General features: G+C 41.2%; 1 protein-coding gene and 1 long non-coding RNA gene across 15 annotated transcripts in view; one reads left to right on the forward strand and one right to left on the reverse strand.

Annotated features, from left to right (window-relative positions):
- ADAMTS17 (ADAM metallopeptidase with thrombospondin type 1 motif 17) overlaps positions 1 to 21,240 on the forward strand; it is a 373,038-nt gene that overhangs the window by 10,643 nt on the left and 341,155 nt on the right. For all 14 annotated transcript variants that reach the window (XM_082448434.1, XM_082448435.1, XM_082448436.1 and 11 more), the window contains one exon: positions 4,449 to 4,602. In XM_082448434.1, coding sequence (XP_082304560.1) covers positions 4,449 to 4,602 — 154 coding nt within the window. The remainder of the gene's footprint in view (positions 1 to 4,448; positions 4,603 to 21,240) is intronic.
- Positions 29 to 21,240, reverse strand: part of LOC309654486 — a 551,553-nt gene continuing 530,341 nt past the window's right edge. Inside the window, exon 2 of the long non-coding RNA XR_014260289.1 lies at positions 29 to 175. This is a non-coding gene — a long non-coding RNA (uncharacterized lncRNA). The remainder of the gene's footprint in view (positions 176 to 21,240) is intronic.

Raw genomic sequence — 21,240 nt, forward strand, 5'->3', positions numbered from 1 at the left:
CCAGTAGTGGGATTGCTGGGTCATATGGTATTTCTATTTTTAGTTTTTTTTTTAAACATCTTTATTGAAGTATAATTGCCTTACAGTGGTGTGTTAGCTTCTGCTTTATAACAAAGTGAATCAGTTATACATATACAATATGTTCCCATTTCTCTTCCCTCTTGCATCTCCCTCCCTCCCACCCTCCCCATCCCACCCCTCTAGGTGGTCACAAAGCACCGAGCTGATCTCCCTGTGCTATGCGGCTGCTTCCCACTAGTTATCTATTTTACATTTGGTAGTGTATATATGTCCATGAAACTCTCTTACCCTGTTACATCTCACCCCACCCCCTCCCCATATCCTCAAGTCCATTCTCTAGCAGGTCTGTGTCTTTATTCCCGTCTTGCCACTAGGTTCTTCATGGCCTTTTTTTTTTTTTTTCCCCCCTTAGATTCCGTATATATGTGTTAGCATACTGTATTTGTTTTTCTCTTTCTGACTTACTTCACTCTGTATGACAGACTCTAACTCCATCCACCTCATTACAAATACCTCCATTTCATTTCTTTTTATGGCTGAGTAATATTCCATTCTATATATGTGCCACATCTTCTTTATCCATTCATCTGTCGATGGACATTTAGGTTGCTTCCATGTCCTGGCTATTGTAAATAGAGCTGCAATGAACATTTTGGTACATGACTCTTTTTGACCTATGGTTTTCTCAGGGTATATGCACAGTATTGGGATTGCTGGGTCGTATGGTAGTTCTATTTGTAGTTTTTTAAGGAACCTCCATACTCTTCTCCATAGTGGCTGTATCAATTTACATTCCCACCAACAGTGCAAGAGTGTTCCCTTTCCTCCACACTCTCTCCAGCATTTATTGTTTCTAGATTTTTTCATGATGGCCATTCTGACCGGTGTGAGATGATATCTCATTGTAGTTTTGGTTTGCATTTCTCTAATGATTAATGATGTTGAGCATTCTTTCATGTGTCTGTAGGCCATCTGTATATCTTCTTTGGAGAAATGTCTATTTAGGTCTTCGGCCCATTTTTGGATTGGGTTGTTCGTTTTTTTGTTATTGAGCTGCATGAGCTGCTTGTAAATCTTGGAGATTAATCCTTTGTCAGTTGCTTCATTTGCAAATATTTTCTCCCATTCTTGATGGTTGTCTTTTGGTCTTGTTTATGGTTTCCTTTGCTGTGCAAAAGCTTTTAAGTTTCATTAGGTCCCATTTGTTTATTTGTGTTCTTATTTCCATTTCTCTGGGAGCTGGGTCAAAAAGAATCTTGCTGTGATGTATGTCATAGAGTGTTCTGCCTATGTTTTCCTCTAAGAGTTTGATAGTGTCTGCCCTTACACTTAGGTCTTTAATCCATTTTGAGTTTATTTTTGTGCATGGTGTCAGGGAGTGTTCTAATTTCATACTTTTACATGTACCTGTCCAATTTTCCCAGCACCACTTATTGAAGAGGCTGTCTTTTCTCCACTGTATATGCTTGCCTCCTTTATCGAAGATAAGGTGACCATATGTGTGTGGGTTTATCTCTGGGCTTTCTATCCTGTTCCATTGATCTATATTTCTGTTTTTGTGCCAGTACCAAACTGTCTTGATTACTGAAGCTTTGTAATATAGTCTGAAGTCAGGGAGCCTGATTCCCCCAGCTCCATTTTTCGTTCTCAAGATTGCTTTGGCTATTCGGGGTCTTTTGTGTTTCCATACAAATTGTGAAATTTTTTGTTCTAGTTCTGTGAAAAATGCCAGTGGTAGTTTGATAGGGATTGCATTGAATCTGTAGATTGCTTTGGGTAGTAGAGTCATTTTCACAATGTTGATTCTTCCAATCCAGGAACATGGTATATCTCTCCATCTATTTGTATCATCTTTAATTTCTTTCATCAGTGTCTTATAATTTTCTGCATACAGGTCTTTTGTCTCCTTAGGTAGGTTTATTCCTAGATATTTTATTCTTTTTGTTGCAATGGTAAATGGGAGTGTTTTCTTAATTTCACTTTCAGATTTTTCGTCATTAGTGTATAGAAATGCAAGAGATTTCTGTGCATTAATTTTGTATCCTGCTACTTTACCAAATTCATTGATTAGCTCTAGGAGTTTTCTGGTAGCATCTTTGGGATTCTCTATGTATAGTATCATGTCATCTGCAAATAGTGACAGCTTTACTATTTTTAGTTTTTTAAGGATCCTCCATACTGTTTTCCATAGTGGCTGTATCAACTTACATTCCCACCAACAGTGCAGGAGGGTTCCACTGAGGCTTTCTATACAAACAGCTCTGGTGGATCTGCACAGCCTCCCACAGCCACTCTCTACCTCCGCTTCTTCAATCTCCCCAAACTATCATAGTGAACAAACTCAAGTTTTAACTTCAAAGGAGAGGGGAGAAAGCCATGCTTCCCGGCAGGTCATGCAGTGCCACTTTAAGACAGTTTTATTTGGGCAGTAAAATCTCTGAGTTGTTCTTGGCAGAAGTTCTAATGAAATAGAAACCTTGAAATCTGCTTACAGCAGTTAAGTACCGTCTCAACCCCTGTTTTGGGGACTAAATGTTGTAGGCGGTCTTATTAGTGGATCTGATTTATTTTCAGAGGACTGGTATTGATGCATCCTTTCAGAAGGTAGAGGAGTCTATATCATTTGGTTTGAGTGAGCTCTCTACCTGAGACCTGAGGAATTGCTGAGCTGTGGTGGAGAGCAGTGCTTCTCAAAGCCTGGTCCTCGGGCACACAGCATCAGTATCACCTGGGGACTTGTTAGAAATGAATGTTCTTGGTGAGTATTTATGACCTCCAGGTGATTTTGATGCACACTAGAGTTTGAGAACTACTGCTTTTAGAAAGTAGTGTCGGGGCTTCCCTGGTGGTCCAGTGGCTAAGACTCCTCATTCCCACTGCAGGGTACCTAGGTTCGATCCCTGGTCAGGGAACTAGATCCCACATGCCACGACTAAGAGTTCACATGCCACAACTAAGACCCGGCACAGCCAACTAAATAAATTTTTTTTTTTTTTTAAGAAAAGAAAACAGTGTCATGGCTTTTAGAAAATAGTATTGGAGAGAGAGAGAGCAAAGGATGTTCGTGACAGCCTAAGACAGATTGGCCCAATCTCCTGAATCTGTGCTAGCAAAGGTGGTCCCGACCATGAACGCAGAGCAGGGGCTGTGGACTGCAGGGCCCAGTGTGCAAACACAGATAATTCTCAGCCCTGGCCCAGTCAGGATCTTTGTGAGCAGTTTACCTTGTTTTGTTGATGTCTCAGAAGAGAAGTTAGCAGCAGGTATCCTGGGGAAGGAGGGCAAATTGTTTTAATGCTGTTAACATTGGTTCCAAATGAAAGGAAAAGTTCTCTGCATTGTGTATGTATTTTTAAGAATTAATATTCACTCTATTAAAACGACAAATTAAGAATTCCAGTCCTTAAGTTTTTCGTTCAATTTACAAGTCATGTTCTATTTATAATCTAACAAGTTTTTGAAATTCCTTTTAAGGGGCCTTTGGATAACATTTAATCCTATTTACAAATTGGTGATTAACAACGTTTAAACCTTTAAAACTGTGTGTAGAAATTTACCATATTCAATTTCATTTTCAAGTTCTTTTGTTGTCTGATTAAAAAATAAACCCTTTGCAAGTACTTAAATGATTCTAATAAATAATGAGTTAACTAGTTTTATAAACATGGGAAGTCTTAAGTTCTCTTATACATTCTGATACTGTTTATAAGCCTAATAAGATTTTTAAATTACAGGTCTAAATCATTGCTGTGCTTTAAATTAGAATTACAAATTGAATCCATTAGATACTCTGCCAAGTTCTCTTAAACACTGAAAAAAATCTACAAATCCACTATCACAAAACTATCAACACTACAGGTCTGACTCCATCCTCTCTATTTAATTCTAAATATTCCCCAGGAATAAGATATATTTTTTTCCCGTTAAGGATATAATCGTCGTTCATTCCCAGCACTTTTGGAGGTACCTCCTTAGGTGGACTTTTAGGGGATGATTTAAAAAATAGTTTTTTAAATGGGCTTTAATTAGAAATAAGTGTATAGGAGCAGGCAAACAAAGGAATCTGTTCTCCCTCCCCCCTGCTGCAGCAGGGGCCCCAATAAAGCCTTGCCTGAAAAAAATATTAAAAAAAAAATTAACACTAAAGTAAGATATCTTTGAAAGTGAACCCAGAAAATGGGTGCTGTTGCGCCCTGTCCCCCCTCCCCCCGCCTTCTGTCACCTGACCCCCAACACAACTGCTGGGTGAGATGTTTCAAGTCATGCAAGAGCTCATTCTTGGACTCCGTAAATTGGTGCAACCTGCAAAGAAAAAGCCCAGGCATGGGAAGCAGGCCAAGCTAGGTGGCCTTTCCACCCTCTGGCTCTGGGGTCGTGGGCAAGTGTGAATGAGGATGACTGACAACTGTTTTCCTCTTTCTGGGCAGGTTGGCCTCATCCAGCTTGGGCAGGAACAGGTGCTAATCCAGCCTCTCAACAATTCCCAGGGACAAGAGCATCTGATCAGGCGCAGATGGTCCTTGACACCCAGCCCCTCTGCCGAGACCCAGATATCTGGGCAACTCTGCAAGGTCCTAACAGGTGAGTCTGGGAAATAGTGTGAATGACTCACAACACAGGCCCTTTTGGCTTTTGGTGCCATTGCACATCCCTAGACCACCCCCATTGCTGTGTCTCCAAGTGTGCTGAAATCTTGTGAGCAAGAACTTACCTTTCCCTGTATTTTGAAAGCTTTTTTTATTGCCCATAAGGCCACTTTCTTTTCATTTCTATGTGTATTAATATCAGCGTTTCATGTGTAGCAGCCCTTTGAAAAAGGCGTTTCTAGAAAGAACCCAGGATCTCTTTTGTGTAGTGTCTCAATTTTATGGATCTGGAGCAAGTTGAGGCCTGAAAAACCTCAATGGTTTATTGTTATCAAGCCCGAGGTTGGTGGCAGAGCTAGGATGAGAATTCCTTCCCTTGGCACCCTGGCCAGAGCTTGCTCTCCTTATACAGTGGTCCTCGGTCTTGTCCGCACTAATTAGAGTCACCTGGGGGACCTATGAAGCAGTGGTTCTTAAGAGTGTGGCCCCAGCAACATCAGCATCACCTGGGACTCTGTTAGAACTGCATGTTCTTTTCCCCACCCCCCCACCTCCTGAATCAGAAACCATGGCGGTGGGTCCAGGTAAATCTGATCATGCTTAAGTGTGAGAGCCACTGCTTTAAAAAATGCCATGCACTAGCCAGTCCCCCCAAATCCTGATCTAATTGGTCCGTGGTGTGACTTGGGTGTGTTTTTGAAGGTGGTTCTAATAAGCAGCTTGGGCTGAGAACCCAGGGTTCTTGTATTCTGTGCCTCTGTTTGGGCAACCTCTGGTTTATCTGTTAAGTGTTTAAGGACATTTCACCGTGCTGTGTCACTAGCAGTCTGCCTGTGAGTGTCCCTTGATGAAGATGATATCCTGCTGCTCACAGGTGTCACATCCTCCCTGGAGAGCATGGAACCCATGGCTGAACTTTGGGAGTTGTTCTTTTGTAGTTTAAAGACTTTGAATAAAAGTATAGTGTCTCAGTTTAGTATTGCAATGACCTTGGAAGTAAATCGATTATATGACTGTCTTTTAGAACAGCTTTGTTATGTATAAGCAAGCCCTGCAGCTTAGCTCCGCTGGTGCATGCAGTCCTGACCCTATCCACATAGTCACCCTCCTTAGCCTAGTCTGCATTCAGCAGGGAGGTATTAGAGGTGATTTTGCTGGATCAGGGTCATCTCTGCAACTCCAGGAGAAAGAATGCCACCATACATTAGGGTTTTGCTGTGTTCCTTCCTGCACCCTTACAAAAACAGGAAAGAGAGGTCTCAGCAAAAAATTACTTGTAACTAAAAGTTACCCCTTAATAGGAAGCAGGGGTTTTGGTAAGTCCGATGATTGGTTGTGTGTTTGGGCTTGATGTTGGTGTGTTATTTTAAACGTTAGCCAGCTGACCCTATCTGGGTCAATCGGTGGATTGTTTTCTCTCTCTCCTCTCAAAGTAAATGACTAGTGGTCATTCTAAATCTTTGTGCATTTTCTGCAGCTGATCTGACCATATTGTTTCAGAGGCAGGGGGATGACTCTAAGGCAGAGGTTCTCAGCCCTGGCTGTCCATTGGCATCAGCTGGGGAACTTTAACAACTAGTCACACCCAGCTCCTGCCCCCAGAGAGCCGCTTTTATTGGTCTGGGGTGCAGCCTGGGCATCTAGCGATTTGAAACCTCTCCAGGTGGTTCTAACGTTCAGCTGGTGCTGAGAACTGCTGCGCTAAGTTTCAGACGTGATTAATAGCACCTGTGGGCCATCGGAAGTGGGTTTTCTCAGGTGAGAACCACCAAGCAGGGCCACACAGTGAAACCCAAGGACAAATATGTTTTATTCTTACTTTCCCTTTGCTCCAGCCAGTGCTCGTCAGCTGCTAGTCAGTGACCAGAAACCCCGGGTGCCTGTGGATGATATCATGGAATATTTGTCTAATTACCAGCTGCCATCCTCTTTAGGGGTGTGATAGCAAGGATTGCTGACAAAATGATAAATTGTGTTTGTGTTTGCATTTTTGTCCCTAAGGCTAGTTTGGAGGCACTCTTCTGAGAGACTGTTTTGCCTTTAGTGAAGGAAATAAAATGAACAAAACCAGGGGGTTTATTCCCAGCCCCCAAATCTCACATCAGCATGCTCTGCCATGCAGGAGCAACATGTATATTTAAGGTGGTGCCAACTCAAGCTCTGTCCTGGGTAGGAACACAGACATAGGAGAAAGGTATAGACTTTGCTTCTGGTCCTTCTTGCTTTGTGTGAAATAGTAAACTTTGTTGCTGTGTTGGGAAAGACAACAGGCCTTCTAAGAGGCTTAGCTAATAAGCAGTCAATTAGGCCCTATCTAGTTTGGATTAACTTTCAAACATTGGGGGTTTAGAAACTGGGAAAATTAATTTACTGGGACTCCAGCAAAATACATTCTTGAAGTTTCCTGGAAAGATTAATCAGATTAATCCACGATTTCCCATGGGAACATGTTCTTTATGGCTGAGCATGGCAGCCATAGGTGTAATTGTGCCTTGTCATTGATCTGTGTTATTCCACCTTGGACATGGCCTTGGGGTAGCCAGCTGGCTCACGCAGGTGAGGAGCAGTCTGATAACTCTTTCTCCTCCATGAAGCACTCAATTTACCTGCGAGCTGAGTCTGGGTAAGCTGCCATGTTGTCTTGGGGGATAGAGGGACTGACACAGGAAAGGCCACCTGGGAGGAATCACTGCCTTCTCTTTGGTACTATAGAGGTTGCATTTCTAGCAGTCTTCGGGGCTTCCAGGGAGGGGACAGATGGATCCTATTTCCTTTACAGCTTCTTACTCTAGGACCTTATAAATTAATTTAAAAAATATCACTCCAGCTTGGAACTTCGCATGAAAATATGGAGGCTGTGAGCCTTTTTTCTTTTTCTTTTTTAAAAATTATTTATTTATTTTGGTGAGCATGAGTTTTTGAAGATATTTTTGGCTGTTCTCAAACACTAAAATGGTACTTTGGATATTTTGAAATGTTTCTTGATTTTGTTTTTTAATATTTTATTTATTTATTTTGGCTGTGCTGGGTCTTCGCTGCGGCATGCCGACGCTTAGTTGCGGCATGCGGACTTCTTAGTTGCGGCATGCATGTGGGATCTAGTTCCCCACCAGGGATCGAACCCGGGACCCCTGCATTGGGAGCGCAGAGTCTTACCCACTGGACTGCCAGGGAAGTCCCTGTTTCTTGATTTTTTGAGTGGTTATTTTGACTTCAAAACTTTTTGTCTGCCTGCTATGCTTATTTTAATTTCTCCATTCAGATTCAATTTAGAATCTTCCCACTAGCATTTTCGTGGTTTTTAGTAACAATTTGAATCTCTTCTCATCCACTATGGTAGATGTAACATGTGGATGGTTGAAATAGATTGTAAAATAATGAAACTAGTTTCCTATGAGGCACTGTCAAAGTAGGAATCCTGCAACGTTTTGCATGGTGGTGGGCTCTTTAGAACGCAAATACACCAATGCCATTCAGCAGTGGTGCCTGTGAAGTCACTGATGTTTTCTTTATAGTTTGTTTTGTTACGATTGTTTTAAAAAACAGTGCAGTAATTTTATAGTATTGTTTCATTAATTTATAGCATTCTGAAGTTAATTTTAGTGAGTAGAGGATACCATAACGATTCAGAAATTGTGTATTGCCAATTTATGCAAGAATTTGCATGTGTAATAATATCTGTATATACTCTGTAATAAATAAATGGTTGGGACTTGTGTTTTGTGTCACTTAAGATTCATTTGGTGGGAAATGACAGAAATCAAACTGGCTTCAATACTAATGACATCACTGCCATGGGCTCCTGGAGCTGAGGAGCAGAGCAGGAGGTTGGACCTCAGGTCAGCCTTGGCCACAGCAGTTCTGTATCTGACAGCTTTGTCCTCAGCTGGCTTCTCTTCTGGTGATAAAGAGGCAACTGGGCTGAGGAGATAAACTCTTCTGTTTAATCAGGGTTGACTTGGATCATGACTTGAGTTCCTTTCAGTTCACCACTGGTTTCAAGCGTCTTGAGGCAAGAGTAGAAGAGCTTAGCTCAGTCCCCACATGACTATGGAGATGTCACTCTGCCTTCCATCCTTGTCCTGACTTCCTGAAAGTCAGGTAAAAGCCTGGTAGAATAGATTCAGGACACCTCTAATCCAGATAGAATCCATCATTCCAGCCCATGTGGTTGATAAGACTGGCTGGTTCCTTCCAACTTCACAGGGTCCTCATCAGATGCTAATTAACTCCTCATCCCACCTGTGCCTGGGATAAACCTGGCTACTGGTTTTTGCTCATTAGGAAGGGCTCAATCCCTCTGAAATTTAGTTCCTCTAAACTTCTTTGAGACCTTAGCTCTCCAGTGGGTAAAGCAAAATATGATTTCGTTGTTTATCCAGTGTCTTTTGTTGTTTCAGTGGTGGTGATGGTCTTCCATGTTTTTCTGCATCTTAAGTGGAAGAAGACCCCAAAGGAAATGGAATTAAATTTGTACTTTGAGTTTTTTCATGTTAATATTTTAAGTATGTATTCACATATAAAAATATTAAATCCAAAAAGAGACACCAATATTTTAAGAATTATTATTCCTGGAGAAAGAGAAAGAAGAATGATGGTAGAGACCCAACTCTGTCTCCCTTGCGTGTGACCCCAGAAGTGTCCCTTGGCATCTCTGTGCCTCTGTATTAGTTTGCTGGGGCTGCTGGAACAAACTACCACAGACCTGGCAGCTTGAACAACAGGCATTCACTTCCTCACAGTTTTGGAGTCTAGAAGTCTGAGATCACTGTGTGGGCAGGGTTGGTTTCTTCTGAGGCCTCTCTCCTTAGCTTGTAGACGGCAGTCTTCTTCCTGTGTCCTCTTATGGTCTCATGGTCTATGCACGTCTGTGTCCTAATCTCCTCTTCTTTTAAGAATGTCAGTTATATTGGATTAGAGCCCACCCTAATGATCCCAATTTCACTTAATTACCTCTTTAAATCCCCTATCTGCAAACTCGGTCATATTCGAAGGTACTGAGGATTAGAGTACACAGTTCAGCCCACAATGGCCTCTGTTTTCTCATCTGTAACATTGATATGATGCAGGTCTTGTCTGCTTCTCAGGGTTATTGCTGAAGAACACAGAGGTGAGAGGGTGATGGTACTGCTTCCAGCCACATTGGTGGGGGGAATGTTCATAAGAACACTTACAAATGCCTAAGAGGCAACAAACAAACTTAGAGGAAATTAGAAATGGGCTGTATAAAGGGACCCTTCCTATAAGAATAGATATCATAGTTGGCTGGTCATCATCTATTCACAGTTTTTTCTTGATAAATAGGAAAGGAGCTGTGTAGACTCAGGCAACTTTAGAAAGGACTGGGCCACTGAGCTTCAGTTTCATCATCTGCACCTGACTAATACCATCTACCTCTTGGGAGTTTTGTGAGTTTTAAATGAGATAATGCATACTTGGCACTTAGCAACTAACAAATATTAGTTGCAGCTGCTGTGGTTATAATTATGATTTGTATCCCCGTTCTTTAATATCAGAGGACCACTTCAGTGCCCTTGTTCTGTATTAAGTGGGAAAGAAAGAGAAACTCTGTGAGAGCACTGAGTGAAAGCTAAAGGTTCTCATTATTATTCTTGAATCTGTCATTCTTGCCTCTTGAGAAAATCTGTAATGCAATCAGGGAATCTTAGTGTTTCCAGACTGGAAGTTACCCTTAAAGGTCATATGCTCTCATTTTTGTTTATTCAGTCATCAAGTATTCATTGACCCTCTAGACAATGAACATACTGTGGTGGGCATGACACAGCATGGTCCCTGCCTCCAGGAAGCTCATAAGGGAGATAGAAGTAAACAAAGGTAGCAGGTATAAATTATTTTTGTAAAATATTTAAAACGAGGAAAAAAAGCACAAAACAAAAACTGAAGGCCCACATACCCAGTATTCAGACTTAACCCATGTTAGGATCTGGTCACATCTGCTTTGGAACATCTTTTTCTTGAGAGAAACTAACATTTATGGATATGAGTGAGTATCCTTCCACCCCACCCCTTATCATCCCTCTAGCTTACTGTCCAGAAGAAACCACCATCCTGAGGTTGGTGTGAATCCTTCCTATCCATGTTTTTTTAAACTATTATGGCATTTGTGATATATAGTCATAAACTGCATGTTGTGTTGTTTTGTATGTTTTAACATTTACATAAGTGGCTTCGTACTGTGCGGTTTGCTTTTATCACTTACAATAACGTTTTTTAGGTTTATCCATGTTCCTTTTTTTTTTAACATTCTCTAGATTTAATCAAGTTGCTTTTTTCCTAACTTTTTCAGAATACTTAGCTCATTAAACTTTACTCTTTCTTAATTTTTAATGTATATATTTGAGGCTATACATTTTCCTACAAGCATACTTTTAACTGCATACAAATTTTGATATGTAATATTTCCAGTATCCAGTTCTAAGTATTCTCCAAGTTCCATAATAGTTTTTTCCTAGAGGGGCAGTACAGTGTAGGTACTTAAGAATTTACAGATATGCCTACTGGGTTTGTATATATTTATTTATTTATATTTTTGGCTGTGTTGGGTCTTCGTTGCTGGATATGGGCTTCCTTTAGTTGTGGCGAGCAGGGACTACTCTTCGATGCGGTGCATGGGCTTCTCGTTGCAGTGGCTTCTCTTGTGATGGGGCACAGGCTCTAGGCACACGGGCTTCAGTAGTTGTGGCATGCGGGCTCAGTAGTTGTGGCTTGCCAGCTCTAGAGCGCAGGCTCAGTAGTAGTTGTGGTGCATGGGCTTAGTTGCTCCACGGCATGTGGGATCTTCCCGGATCAAGGCTCGAACCCATGTCCCCTGCATTGGCAGGCGGATTCTTAAGCACTGCGCCACCAGGGAAGTCCCTGGCCTACTGGGTTGGAATTCCTGCCTCCCCCACTTACTGGCTTGAATGACCTTGAGTAATTTATTTAATCTTTTTGTGCCTAAATTTCTTTATTTGTAAAAATGGTGATAATAATTGCATGTGCTTTATAGAATTATTAAGATGATTAGATAAGTTAATATATAATGCACTTACAACGTTTGGCACAAAGTATTCTCTATTATTATCTATTATCATTGCAGCTTTACATTTATAAATTTTTATCATGTGTTTTTGCCATTGTTCAAAAATGATTTATAGTTCTCTGTTTAGCGGTTAAAGAATGTGGCCCATATCAACTTTTCCATCTGGTTCTTTTTTTATAGTTTCAGGATCTCTGCTGAGATTTCCTATATTTTCATTCATCAAGAGCATATTTTCCTTTAAGTCCTTAGGCATGGTGGTAATAATTGCTTTAAAATTCTTGTCTGCTCTTCTAACAGCTGGGTCGTCATGGGATTTTTTTTCTCCATTTATTGTCTTTTCTCTTGCAAATGGGTCACATTGTCCTAGTTATTCATATGTCAATATGAATAACATATGGAATGTGTTCTGGATGTAAATGTAATATTTTGAAGTGGATTCTATTCCTTTGGAGTATTTTAGCTGACAGTTAATTTTCTTGGACTCAAACTGGAAAATTTGTCTCTCAGGCAGCATCTCGAATCTTAGTTCTGTTCTTTTATCCTTAGCTAGAATCTGTTCCACGTAGGGATCGTTTAGAGAGTTTGATATAGTTGATATACAGAATTTTGGGCTTCCCCTTCTTGGAGCTCTCCTTTCTAATATGCCCCCACTTAGTTTCTAGTCACTTTTGTGCTCTGAACTCTGTCCTTTGGTTCTTTAGGCCTGAGGATTGTGGGCATTCTCTTGGAGTATAAGCTACCCTATAGCACTGACCAGGCCTGCCTTCAGTCCCCTGTGCTGTTCTGTTCTTCCAAGCTTTGACTCCCCACCAACATCTTCCTGCATTGGCTTACTTTCCAGTAATCCAGTCAGTGGATTTTTGTATTTTGTTTAAGTTTACAGTTGCTCTCTACAGGAGGTTTAGGTCTGTTAGAAGCTTGTTGGCCATACTGCATTCCATATGATATTGATTCTTTGGTAATGGTTGAGATTTGAATTGTGGTTTAGAACATAGCTATTTTTGTTTTAATAAATGTTTTATATGTAATTAAAAGAATGTGTATTCTTTAATTATTGTGAACAGCATTTTATATATGTTCATTAGTTCAAATTGTTGTGATCTCAAAATCATTCATATCCTCATTATTTTTGTCTTGCTTGACTTACTTGTTTTAATTAGAGGTATATTAAAAATCTCATAACTTATTGTAGTTTGGCATATTTCACCCTTTAATTCTATCAATTTTTGCCTTGTAGGTTATGAGGCAGTATTGTTTGTTGCATACAGGTCTAGGAGCTGTATTCCTGGTGAATTATTTCTTTTATTATCGTGTAATAGGCCATCTTTATCCCTGGTAAAGCTTTTGGCCTTCTAGCTATTTTCATCTAGTATTAGTATTACCAGTAGTTTTTATTTTCCTCATTGTTTGCCTGATTTTTCTTTTTCCTTAGTTTTAATTTCAATCCTTCTCTATAATGATGTTTTATATAGTTTCTTAAAAGTAATATGTATCTGAATTTTAAAAAATGTCCAATTTAAGAACATCTGTCTTTTCATTGGCAAGGTTAGTATTTTTATATTTATGGTGTTACTGATATAATTACATGTATTTCTACCATCTTATGTTTTCCATTTACAATACCATGCTTTTTCTTTGCTTCTGTTTCTTTTTGTTGTTGTTTTCATTTCTTTCTGTTGGTTCTACCAGCTTTTCTTTATTCTCCCTTTTTTCTTCCACTGGTGTGAAAATTTTATAATCTATTCACTTTTTTTGTTGTTGTTACCCTAAAATTAAAAAAAAAAAATTGTCCTAAGGAAGTCTAAAAGTATCAGGTGTCTTTCATTCATAATACAAGAGCCTTCAAATGCTTTCATTTTCCTTATTATTTTTATGTTAATTTAATTATATATTTTTGTCCCCTCCCATTTAATCATCATCATTATATATTCTTACAGTTAAAATATTTAGATTTATTTATATATTTACCAACTTATTTGCTCAGTATTATTTCTTGCAACCCATGTCTCTGTATTTAATGTCCTTCTTAAAGAACATTTTAATCAGGGTTTCTGAGTGGTTACATTATTATCTTTGTTTTTCCAAAACTGTCTTTATTTCACTGGTACTCTTACTGATGATTTAGCTGAATATAGAATTCTAGGTTGAGTCTTATCTTTTCTTAACACTTTGAAGATCTTATTCCACTGTCTACTATTTTTGCTACAAAAGGTATTTCAACTTTAGATTCTGTGTAAATAGATTCTGTCTTTTCTCTGTGCAGGTTTAAAAAATGTTACTATCTTTGTGTTCTATAGTATATCTATGGTGGGTTTCCCATACTTATCCCATTTGGGACTCATTATGATTTTTGGATGTGAGGATTCATGGCTTCTGTCAGTTCTGGAAAATGCCCAGCCTCCATCTCACTGAAGAATGTCTCTTCCCTGTTATCTGCTTATTCTTCTCCTGGGACCACTAGCTGATGTGGACCTTCCTAGTCTTTCGTCCATGTTTTGTAATTTCTTTTCATGTGTTTGGTCTCTTTATCTCTATATTCTGTATTCTGGGTAATTCTTCTCATTGGTCTCCCAGTTCACCACATTTCTGTTAAATTGGGTCTACTCTCCACTTAGTCCACCTAGTAAGTTTTTAATTTTAGTGATTATAATCTATACATCTAGAAGTTATATTTCATTCTTTTCCAATTCTCTCTGTCCTTTTTATAAGTGTCTTGTTCTTTCATTATGATTTTATTTTTCCTTTCCTTTATCACTTTGGTTATTTTTAACATAATTATTTTAAGTCTTTTCTGAATTATTCCACTTTCTGAATTTCTTGGGGTCCTAATCTTCCTGTTTGTTGTATTTGCTCACTCTCTTTTAAACTGGACCATTTTCCTATGTGGATTGGAATTCTATGCTGTGAGCTCAGTTTAGGCTGATGTGTCTCCTCCTCTCATAGCCCCCACTACCCCATCTTCTATGAGAGTGCTGTATGTTCTGGGCTACGGAAGAATCTTCACCGAGTAATTTTACATACCTTTCTGTCCGATGCCCCAGGACCTTTTCACAAGTACAAACATGATTTCTACTTTAGTGTTTTTCCTTAGGACATCTATACCTTAAGAGTGATGCATATTTGTGCGTGTGGCACAGGCTGGGGGATTTGCACTGGAGGCTCACCTACATTCCCCTGGCATTCAGAGCTCTGAACAGAGACAGTCTTCCCTGTACTTCCGTGTGCCGAGTCACGCTGGGGTCTTGGCCAGATCTCTTTATCTTGCTGTGGCAGGTAAAGCTGGCCCTTCACCTTTTAGGCTAGTATTTGGGCCTAATGTCTGCGGGCCTCTCAGAGCACTTGTTTACTATTCCAAGTACGACACTTCTCAATGTAGTGGCCATCCTTGATGATGGGGACCTTCCAGAGAGGCCGTGGCTCCTGAGGCCCAGCTCAGTGGTGCTGCCTGCCCCCACCCTGGGGACTGCAAGCATGAGGTGCCTCCCTGTGGCTCAGAGAACCCAACCAAACCCCCTGCTCCCAGGATGGAGAAGTCACCCCCTCTGCTCTTGCTACTTCAGCTCCTGCCCCTTGTCTCAAGGGCACCCCTTCCCCAAATGCTATTCTTTTAGGGAGCCAAGGTTTCAGATACTGTGGCCGGAATGGCAGCTGTGCCCAGACATCTTCCACCTGTTACCAAGTCCAAGCTCTCTCTGCTCACCGCAGGACAGGCCAGTAAATCGGAGACATGTTGAGGCAAGGAATACAACTTTATTTGGACAGCCGGCAGACTGAGAAGATGGCAGACCAATGTCTTGGAAAAACCATCTTATCAGGGTCTGGATGCCACTTTCTTTTGTAGCACAGAGAGGGGGAGGAGATGAGGAAGTAAAGTAAAAAAGCCTTAGGTTTTGCAGATGTTCCCTGGAATGGCCAGCCTCGGGGAGGGGATGTGCTAATTTCTTCTTTCTTGCAACCATCCATAGGTGGACAGCTGTCAGGATGCTTCCCTGAAAGGGACAGGGTTCCCCGAGGCAGGTCATTATGTATAGACTGTATCCTTTTAGTAAACAAAAGCAGCAGAAAGCAAAGGTTAAAGTAAAAGAAACAGATCCAACATGTAGTCACATTTGGCTCTTCCCTGTTATACACCTTGGGCCCTACAAAGTGCCCTCAGCAAAGGAATGCAAAGGCCACCTATGGCAGTAGCATAAGAACAAACCACATTAATGCCTCAGTAAATCAGCACACCGAGGTCACTCACTGTGTCTTTTACTGACCTCAAGTACAAGCACTGTCTCCTTGTTGTCTGAAGAAAGTACTCAATGATTTAATCTCAAATTCCATAGGATGGCTCTTGAGTTTGTTCCCTTGGACCATAGGAGGCAGCTGTCATGCTCCTGGCAGTGTTTCTTGGGTGCCCTGTGGCATGTCTGGTGTGTGTCCACCACCTTATGTGGAGGATTCTGGCACAGATGTTAGCAGTTGGCTGAGCAAGGATCTCCCTGGAAAACCAGATGGTCAGGCTCACCTGCCCCCTTTGAGGCCAGGAACCCACACCCACTTCTGTGGCTGCTGGTGCTCAGGGGAGGGGGAGTACTTCTGAGATCACCAGGTAAGTGTTCCTTGGATCAGAGCCTCCTGGAATAGCCCATGGGGCATCTTTTGTAGTGTGAGCATTCAGTAATAATCATTTCTGCATTTGCTGTTGTCTTTCAGGCTTAATTCTCACAAGCTTTGAGGGCAATCTCTGATCCTGCCATTTGCTTTATATGAACCATGTGTTCATCCAAGTCTCTTTGATCTCATTTTTATTTCCTTTTAAGACAAGTGACTGAGGAAATCTTTTGGATTTTCTTTTGAGGTGATTGGATAGGTGGGGGATGTGCATTAATCACTGTTTGGGAAGAATAAAATTATGATTATTGTTATCATTGTTATTCCCTGAGGCTGTATGACTCCCTGGATTTGGACCCTGTAAAATGGACACTGCCGCCTGAGTGTCCTGGGAGTGAACACACCCTGGACCGGGCCTTGCCGGCAATGGGCAGGGTCTGACACCGCTTCCCAGGATGCACAGGTTCTTAAAGCCAGCTAATTTTCTTATTCCTTTGTTTCCTCATTTGTAAAAGAGGGCTAATACTTTTCTCAATATTTTACTTTACCGGGTTGCCGGGAGTTAAATGGGCTAATACAAATGGTTTTTCATTAAGTAGAAAGTATTATTAAAACAGAAGGTGTCATCTCTTGGGACTTCCCTGGTGGCGCAGTGGATAAGACTCCACACTCCCAATACAAAGGGCCCGAATTCGATCCCTGGTCAGGGAACTAGATCCCACATGCATACCACAACAAAGAGTTCTCATGCCACAACTAAGGAGCCCACGTGCTGCAACTAAGGAGCTGGCGAGCTGCAACTAAGGAGCCCGCCTGCCACAACTAAGGAGACCGCCTGCTGCAACTAAGACCCAGTGCAACCAAATAAATATTTTAAAAAAGTTAAACAAACAAACAAACAAAAAATAAGGTGTCATCTCTATAGCAAAGGTGGGTTCCCTAAAGCCAGACCTGACATGAGGACTTGGATGCAGGTGGTTAGTTTAGGGCAGGGAGGGGGTCCCAGGAAGCAGGAGAGAGAGAGACAGGGAAGAGCAAATCCAGTGGAATCCAATGGAAAATCCAGTGGAAGGTGAGTGTGTACCAAGATTGTTGCTATGGGCAATAGGGGCTTTGTTCCTACAGCTGGAACTCTGAGAAGTGTATGGGAGGTTCCAGACCTGTCCCCAGGATGCAGACAGTGGGGAGCTGGAGTGTTATCCAGCGGCTCTTGTCTTCCCTGTGTTCTTGCATGGGCCAAGGGAGATTTTAGGGCTAAGACCCTGCAAAAAAAGAAAGGCCAGGGTCATATACTTGGGGAAGGCGTATGCCTCAGGGCAGGAGGCACTACAGGGAGGGCACCAAAAGACGATCCTGCAGGCGTCCTGGCTGGGAGACAGTGCCCAGTGTTAGGGATCCCTAACCATTTAAAAATGTTAACAGTTTAGGAAAACTTGTTACCTTCTAAAACTTCCTGTATATTCAGTTAAAAAATTCTTCCTGTGTGAAAAATAAATTGATCTATGATAATCCCTCCCTTCCCTCTTCCATCCTTTAAAAAATTTAGTCATTCAACAAAAGTAGCTCTGAGATCTCTAAAGGAGTAGATAGAGCATTGCAGGCACAGGCCTCCTGGAGGCTTGGTGAGGGCTGTCTGGAAGGGAACTCTAGCCTGGGGGGACCCACCTGTGCTCTTGTGGTGCCCTCTGGAGGCTCTACTTTCTGGGCCTATTGCTAGAGAATCAGGAAAAATTGGTAAACCAGGCCCGGGGGCAGTGTTTGAATGAATCTTTATGTAAATATTAATTTTATTCTATGCGCTCAATGACTCTGTGTGTGTGTTTTCTCTAAATTGGCTTGAGTATATTTTATTTTCAGGCAATATGGGAAGTGAGACTTTCAGGTCTCTGTATTTAAACTTGTAATATGCTCTGTTTTTCAAGGCAGTGCTTTATTCACTCGGCCAGTGTTTATTTGATGCTGACTGTGTGTCAGGGCCAGTCCTAGGCATGGGGTATCCTGCAGTGAACGAGAGATAAAATTCCCTGTTCTCATGGAGCTGACACTCCAGTGGGTGATTGCTGACACAAGGATTGAAAGCTGATTACCAGTCTCATTCTGGATGGGCCCTAGGGAAGTGGGTCCCCAGTCCCCTAATCATCCCTTCCTCCTGTGCCAACCTATGGGGAGCCCAGATTGGAAGGACTTTCTGATTCCCAGTGGGGTTTGCTGGGCTGGGTGGAGAGATGAAACAAAGAGAGTGAGAACCAAGCCACCAGACTGACAGCTGTGACTGTGCAGCGTGAAGCAGGGGTGTCCAAACACAGGATGGGGGTGTTCTGAGTGGTACCTTGCCCCTGCATTTGGAACCGGGTGCAAGGGTGGAAGTCTCACTTCCCATATTGCCTGCCACCTGCTGGCCTCTGGTATGGCCTGCAGCATCCTCTTATAGTTCTCTGCTTTCTCTTTGCCTCTGGGACCAGATGGGCTCAGTGGGACTGGGGTGTCCCCCTCAGAAGCCAACCATGGTTCCAGCCATTGCAGCATGTTCTAGGCCGTATCTTCTGGCATCATGGAAGCATTGCCAGCAGGGTCTCTTCATTCCTGGCACGGTCCAGCTTCCCTTCCTCCCCTGCCTCCAGATGCTAACACTTTCCAAGGTGAACTTGTGGTCGCTGCTGCTTTTTTTTCTCTCTTGGGATCCTTATCTGGTTCTATCCTGGAGCAGTAATCCCCCCTCACTGTCTTCCCAGTTTGTCTTGAGACCCTTATCTTTCCGTGTTCCATCTGCACATCTCCAGTGGCCAGCAGAGATGGCTGCCTGCTCCCCATAACTTGGGGTTTCTGAACCAAATCCTTGTCTGACGATGCCCGCCTCCACCAGCCCAATAAAAATGTTCTGACCCAAGTTTTTTCAGTTACCCCGACTCAAAATTACCTGTTTGCTCTCTTATCCTTGTACCCTTAACTTGAATTCCCCAATCTTTTTGTTGCCTTCTTATTTTGCTATCATTGCAAAGACCTTTGTTAGTCCCCAAATTCACCTCTTGTTAACAGTTTCCCCCACTTGCTCTGTAGTTTGCTTTCTCACTGTCTCTCCCCAGCCTTCCTCTTCATCTTCTCCCTCTCTCCTTCCCCACCTTCCTTCCAACCTCCCCAACCCTCTCCCCCTCCACACGCACTTTTTTTTCTGAAGCACTTGAGAGTAATTTGCAGATATCATAGTCCTTTATCTATAAAAAGTCATTTATATTTCCTAAGAAATCTTACTAACCATCATATGTTTATGAAACCTAGGATATGAAACATTGACACAATACTGTTGTCTAATGTACCATCCATATTTAAATTTTGTCAGTAGTCCCAGTAATGTCTTCTGTAGCTTTCTTTTCTTGGCCCAGAGTCCATTCTAGAATCACACGTTGCATTTAGTTGTCATGTCTCCTTGATATCCCCCAATCTGGGTCAGTTACTTAGAATTCTCCTTTATGATCATCAAATTTCTTCAAAAATACAAGTACAGTCTAGTTATTTTGTAGGAAGCCTCTACTTTTGGTTTTGTCTTCTGTTTCTTCATAAGTGGACTTAGGTAATGCATTTTTGTCAGGAATACCACAAAAGGGATGTTGTGTTCTTCTCAGTGCATCTTATCAGGAGGCACGTGCTGCCAGTTTGTCTACTGGGGATGTCAACTTTCATTACTTGGTTCAGGTTGTAATCACTGTTTAATCTACTGTAAAGTCATTATTTCCCCGTATGTAATTAGTGAGTTATTTGTGGGATGTTTTGAGTATATATAAATATCCTGTTCTTCATTAAACTTTCACTCACTAATTTTAGCATCTCTTGATTCTCGGCAGACTCAATTTTTATTGTGATGGCTTCAAAATGGTGCATTTCTAACTCCATTACTTCCTTCACATTTTTAATTGGTGCTCTCCTGCAAGGAGAGCTTTCTCTTTTTCCCCATTTATTTATTTATATCTGTGTGGACTTGGAGATTCTTATTTTACTCCATGTATACTAATTTATTTATTTATTTCTTTTGATGCTCAAGTGGTCTCAGATTTGGCCTTTGAGAGAGAAATTTTTTAAATTAGATACAGGTATTAGATTTTCTAAAGACTTTTGCAGCACAGTGGAGGCATGCATGGGATTGTTCTCTTTAGATAGTTTAATATCATATTATGTAATTGGATTTCCTAATATTATACCAACCTTGAATTCCTGGTATTAATCTCACTTGGTTGTGGTGCATTATTTCCTTAAAGTGATGTTGCATTCTATTTGCTAATGTTTTATTTAGGCTTTTGCATCCATATTCATGCATGACATTGCTCTATAATTTTCTTTTTTGTGTATGTGTTCAGTTATCAAAGTTATACTAGCTTTTAAAAAAGTATGGAAGTTTTCCTTTGTTTTCAGTGCTCTGGAACAATTTATGAATCATTGAGGTGGTCTGGTCTGTGAAGGTTTGGTAGAATTCCCTGTGGAATCATCTCAGCCTGATGTTTTCTTGTGGCTGTGGTTCCTTCATAACTCTCTGTTTCTTCTATAAAAATTGGCCTGTTTAAGTTTTGTATTACTAATGGGATCAATTTTGGTAAGTTGTATTTTTCTAGCAAATTTCATCTAGGTTTTCAAATTTAAGTCCCCTCTTACTTGATGTATTAAATAGATATTTAGTGTGGATTAAACTAGACTGCAGGTTTCTAGGTCACAGGCCTTGGGTATATTAAAGGTATATTTTGGCTTATGGAACTGTATGGAATGAACTTTTTTGTTGCCTATTTTTTACTGCTCTTGAACATCCATTTTGTTTTTGGAGGCTCAACTTAGATGTCACCTATTCTAGGAAGTCCACCCTAATTGCCTCACTTAGTTTCTGGAATCTCAAGGTGCTATATCTGCATTCTGAATATCACATTTATCTCTATCTGCTGTTTGTTGTCATTGTGTCCTCCAAGGCACTCCAGGTGGAAGGCAAGACTTTCCTGTCGCCGCTGTAACAAATTA

The sequence above is a fragment of the Balaenoptera physalus genome (genome assembly GCF_965194825.1).
Source record: "Balaenoptera physalus genome assembly, chromosome: 2".
NCBI lineage: Eukaryota > Metazoa > Chordata > Mammalia > Artiodactyla > Balaenopteridae > Balaenoptera > Balaenoptera physalus.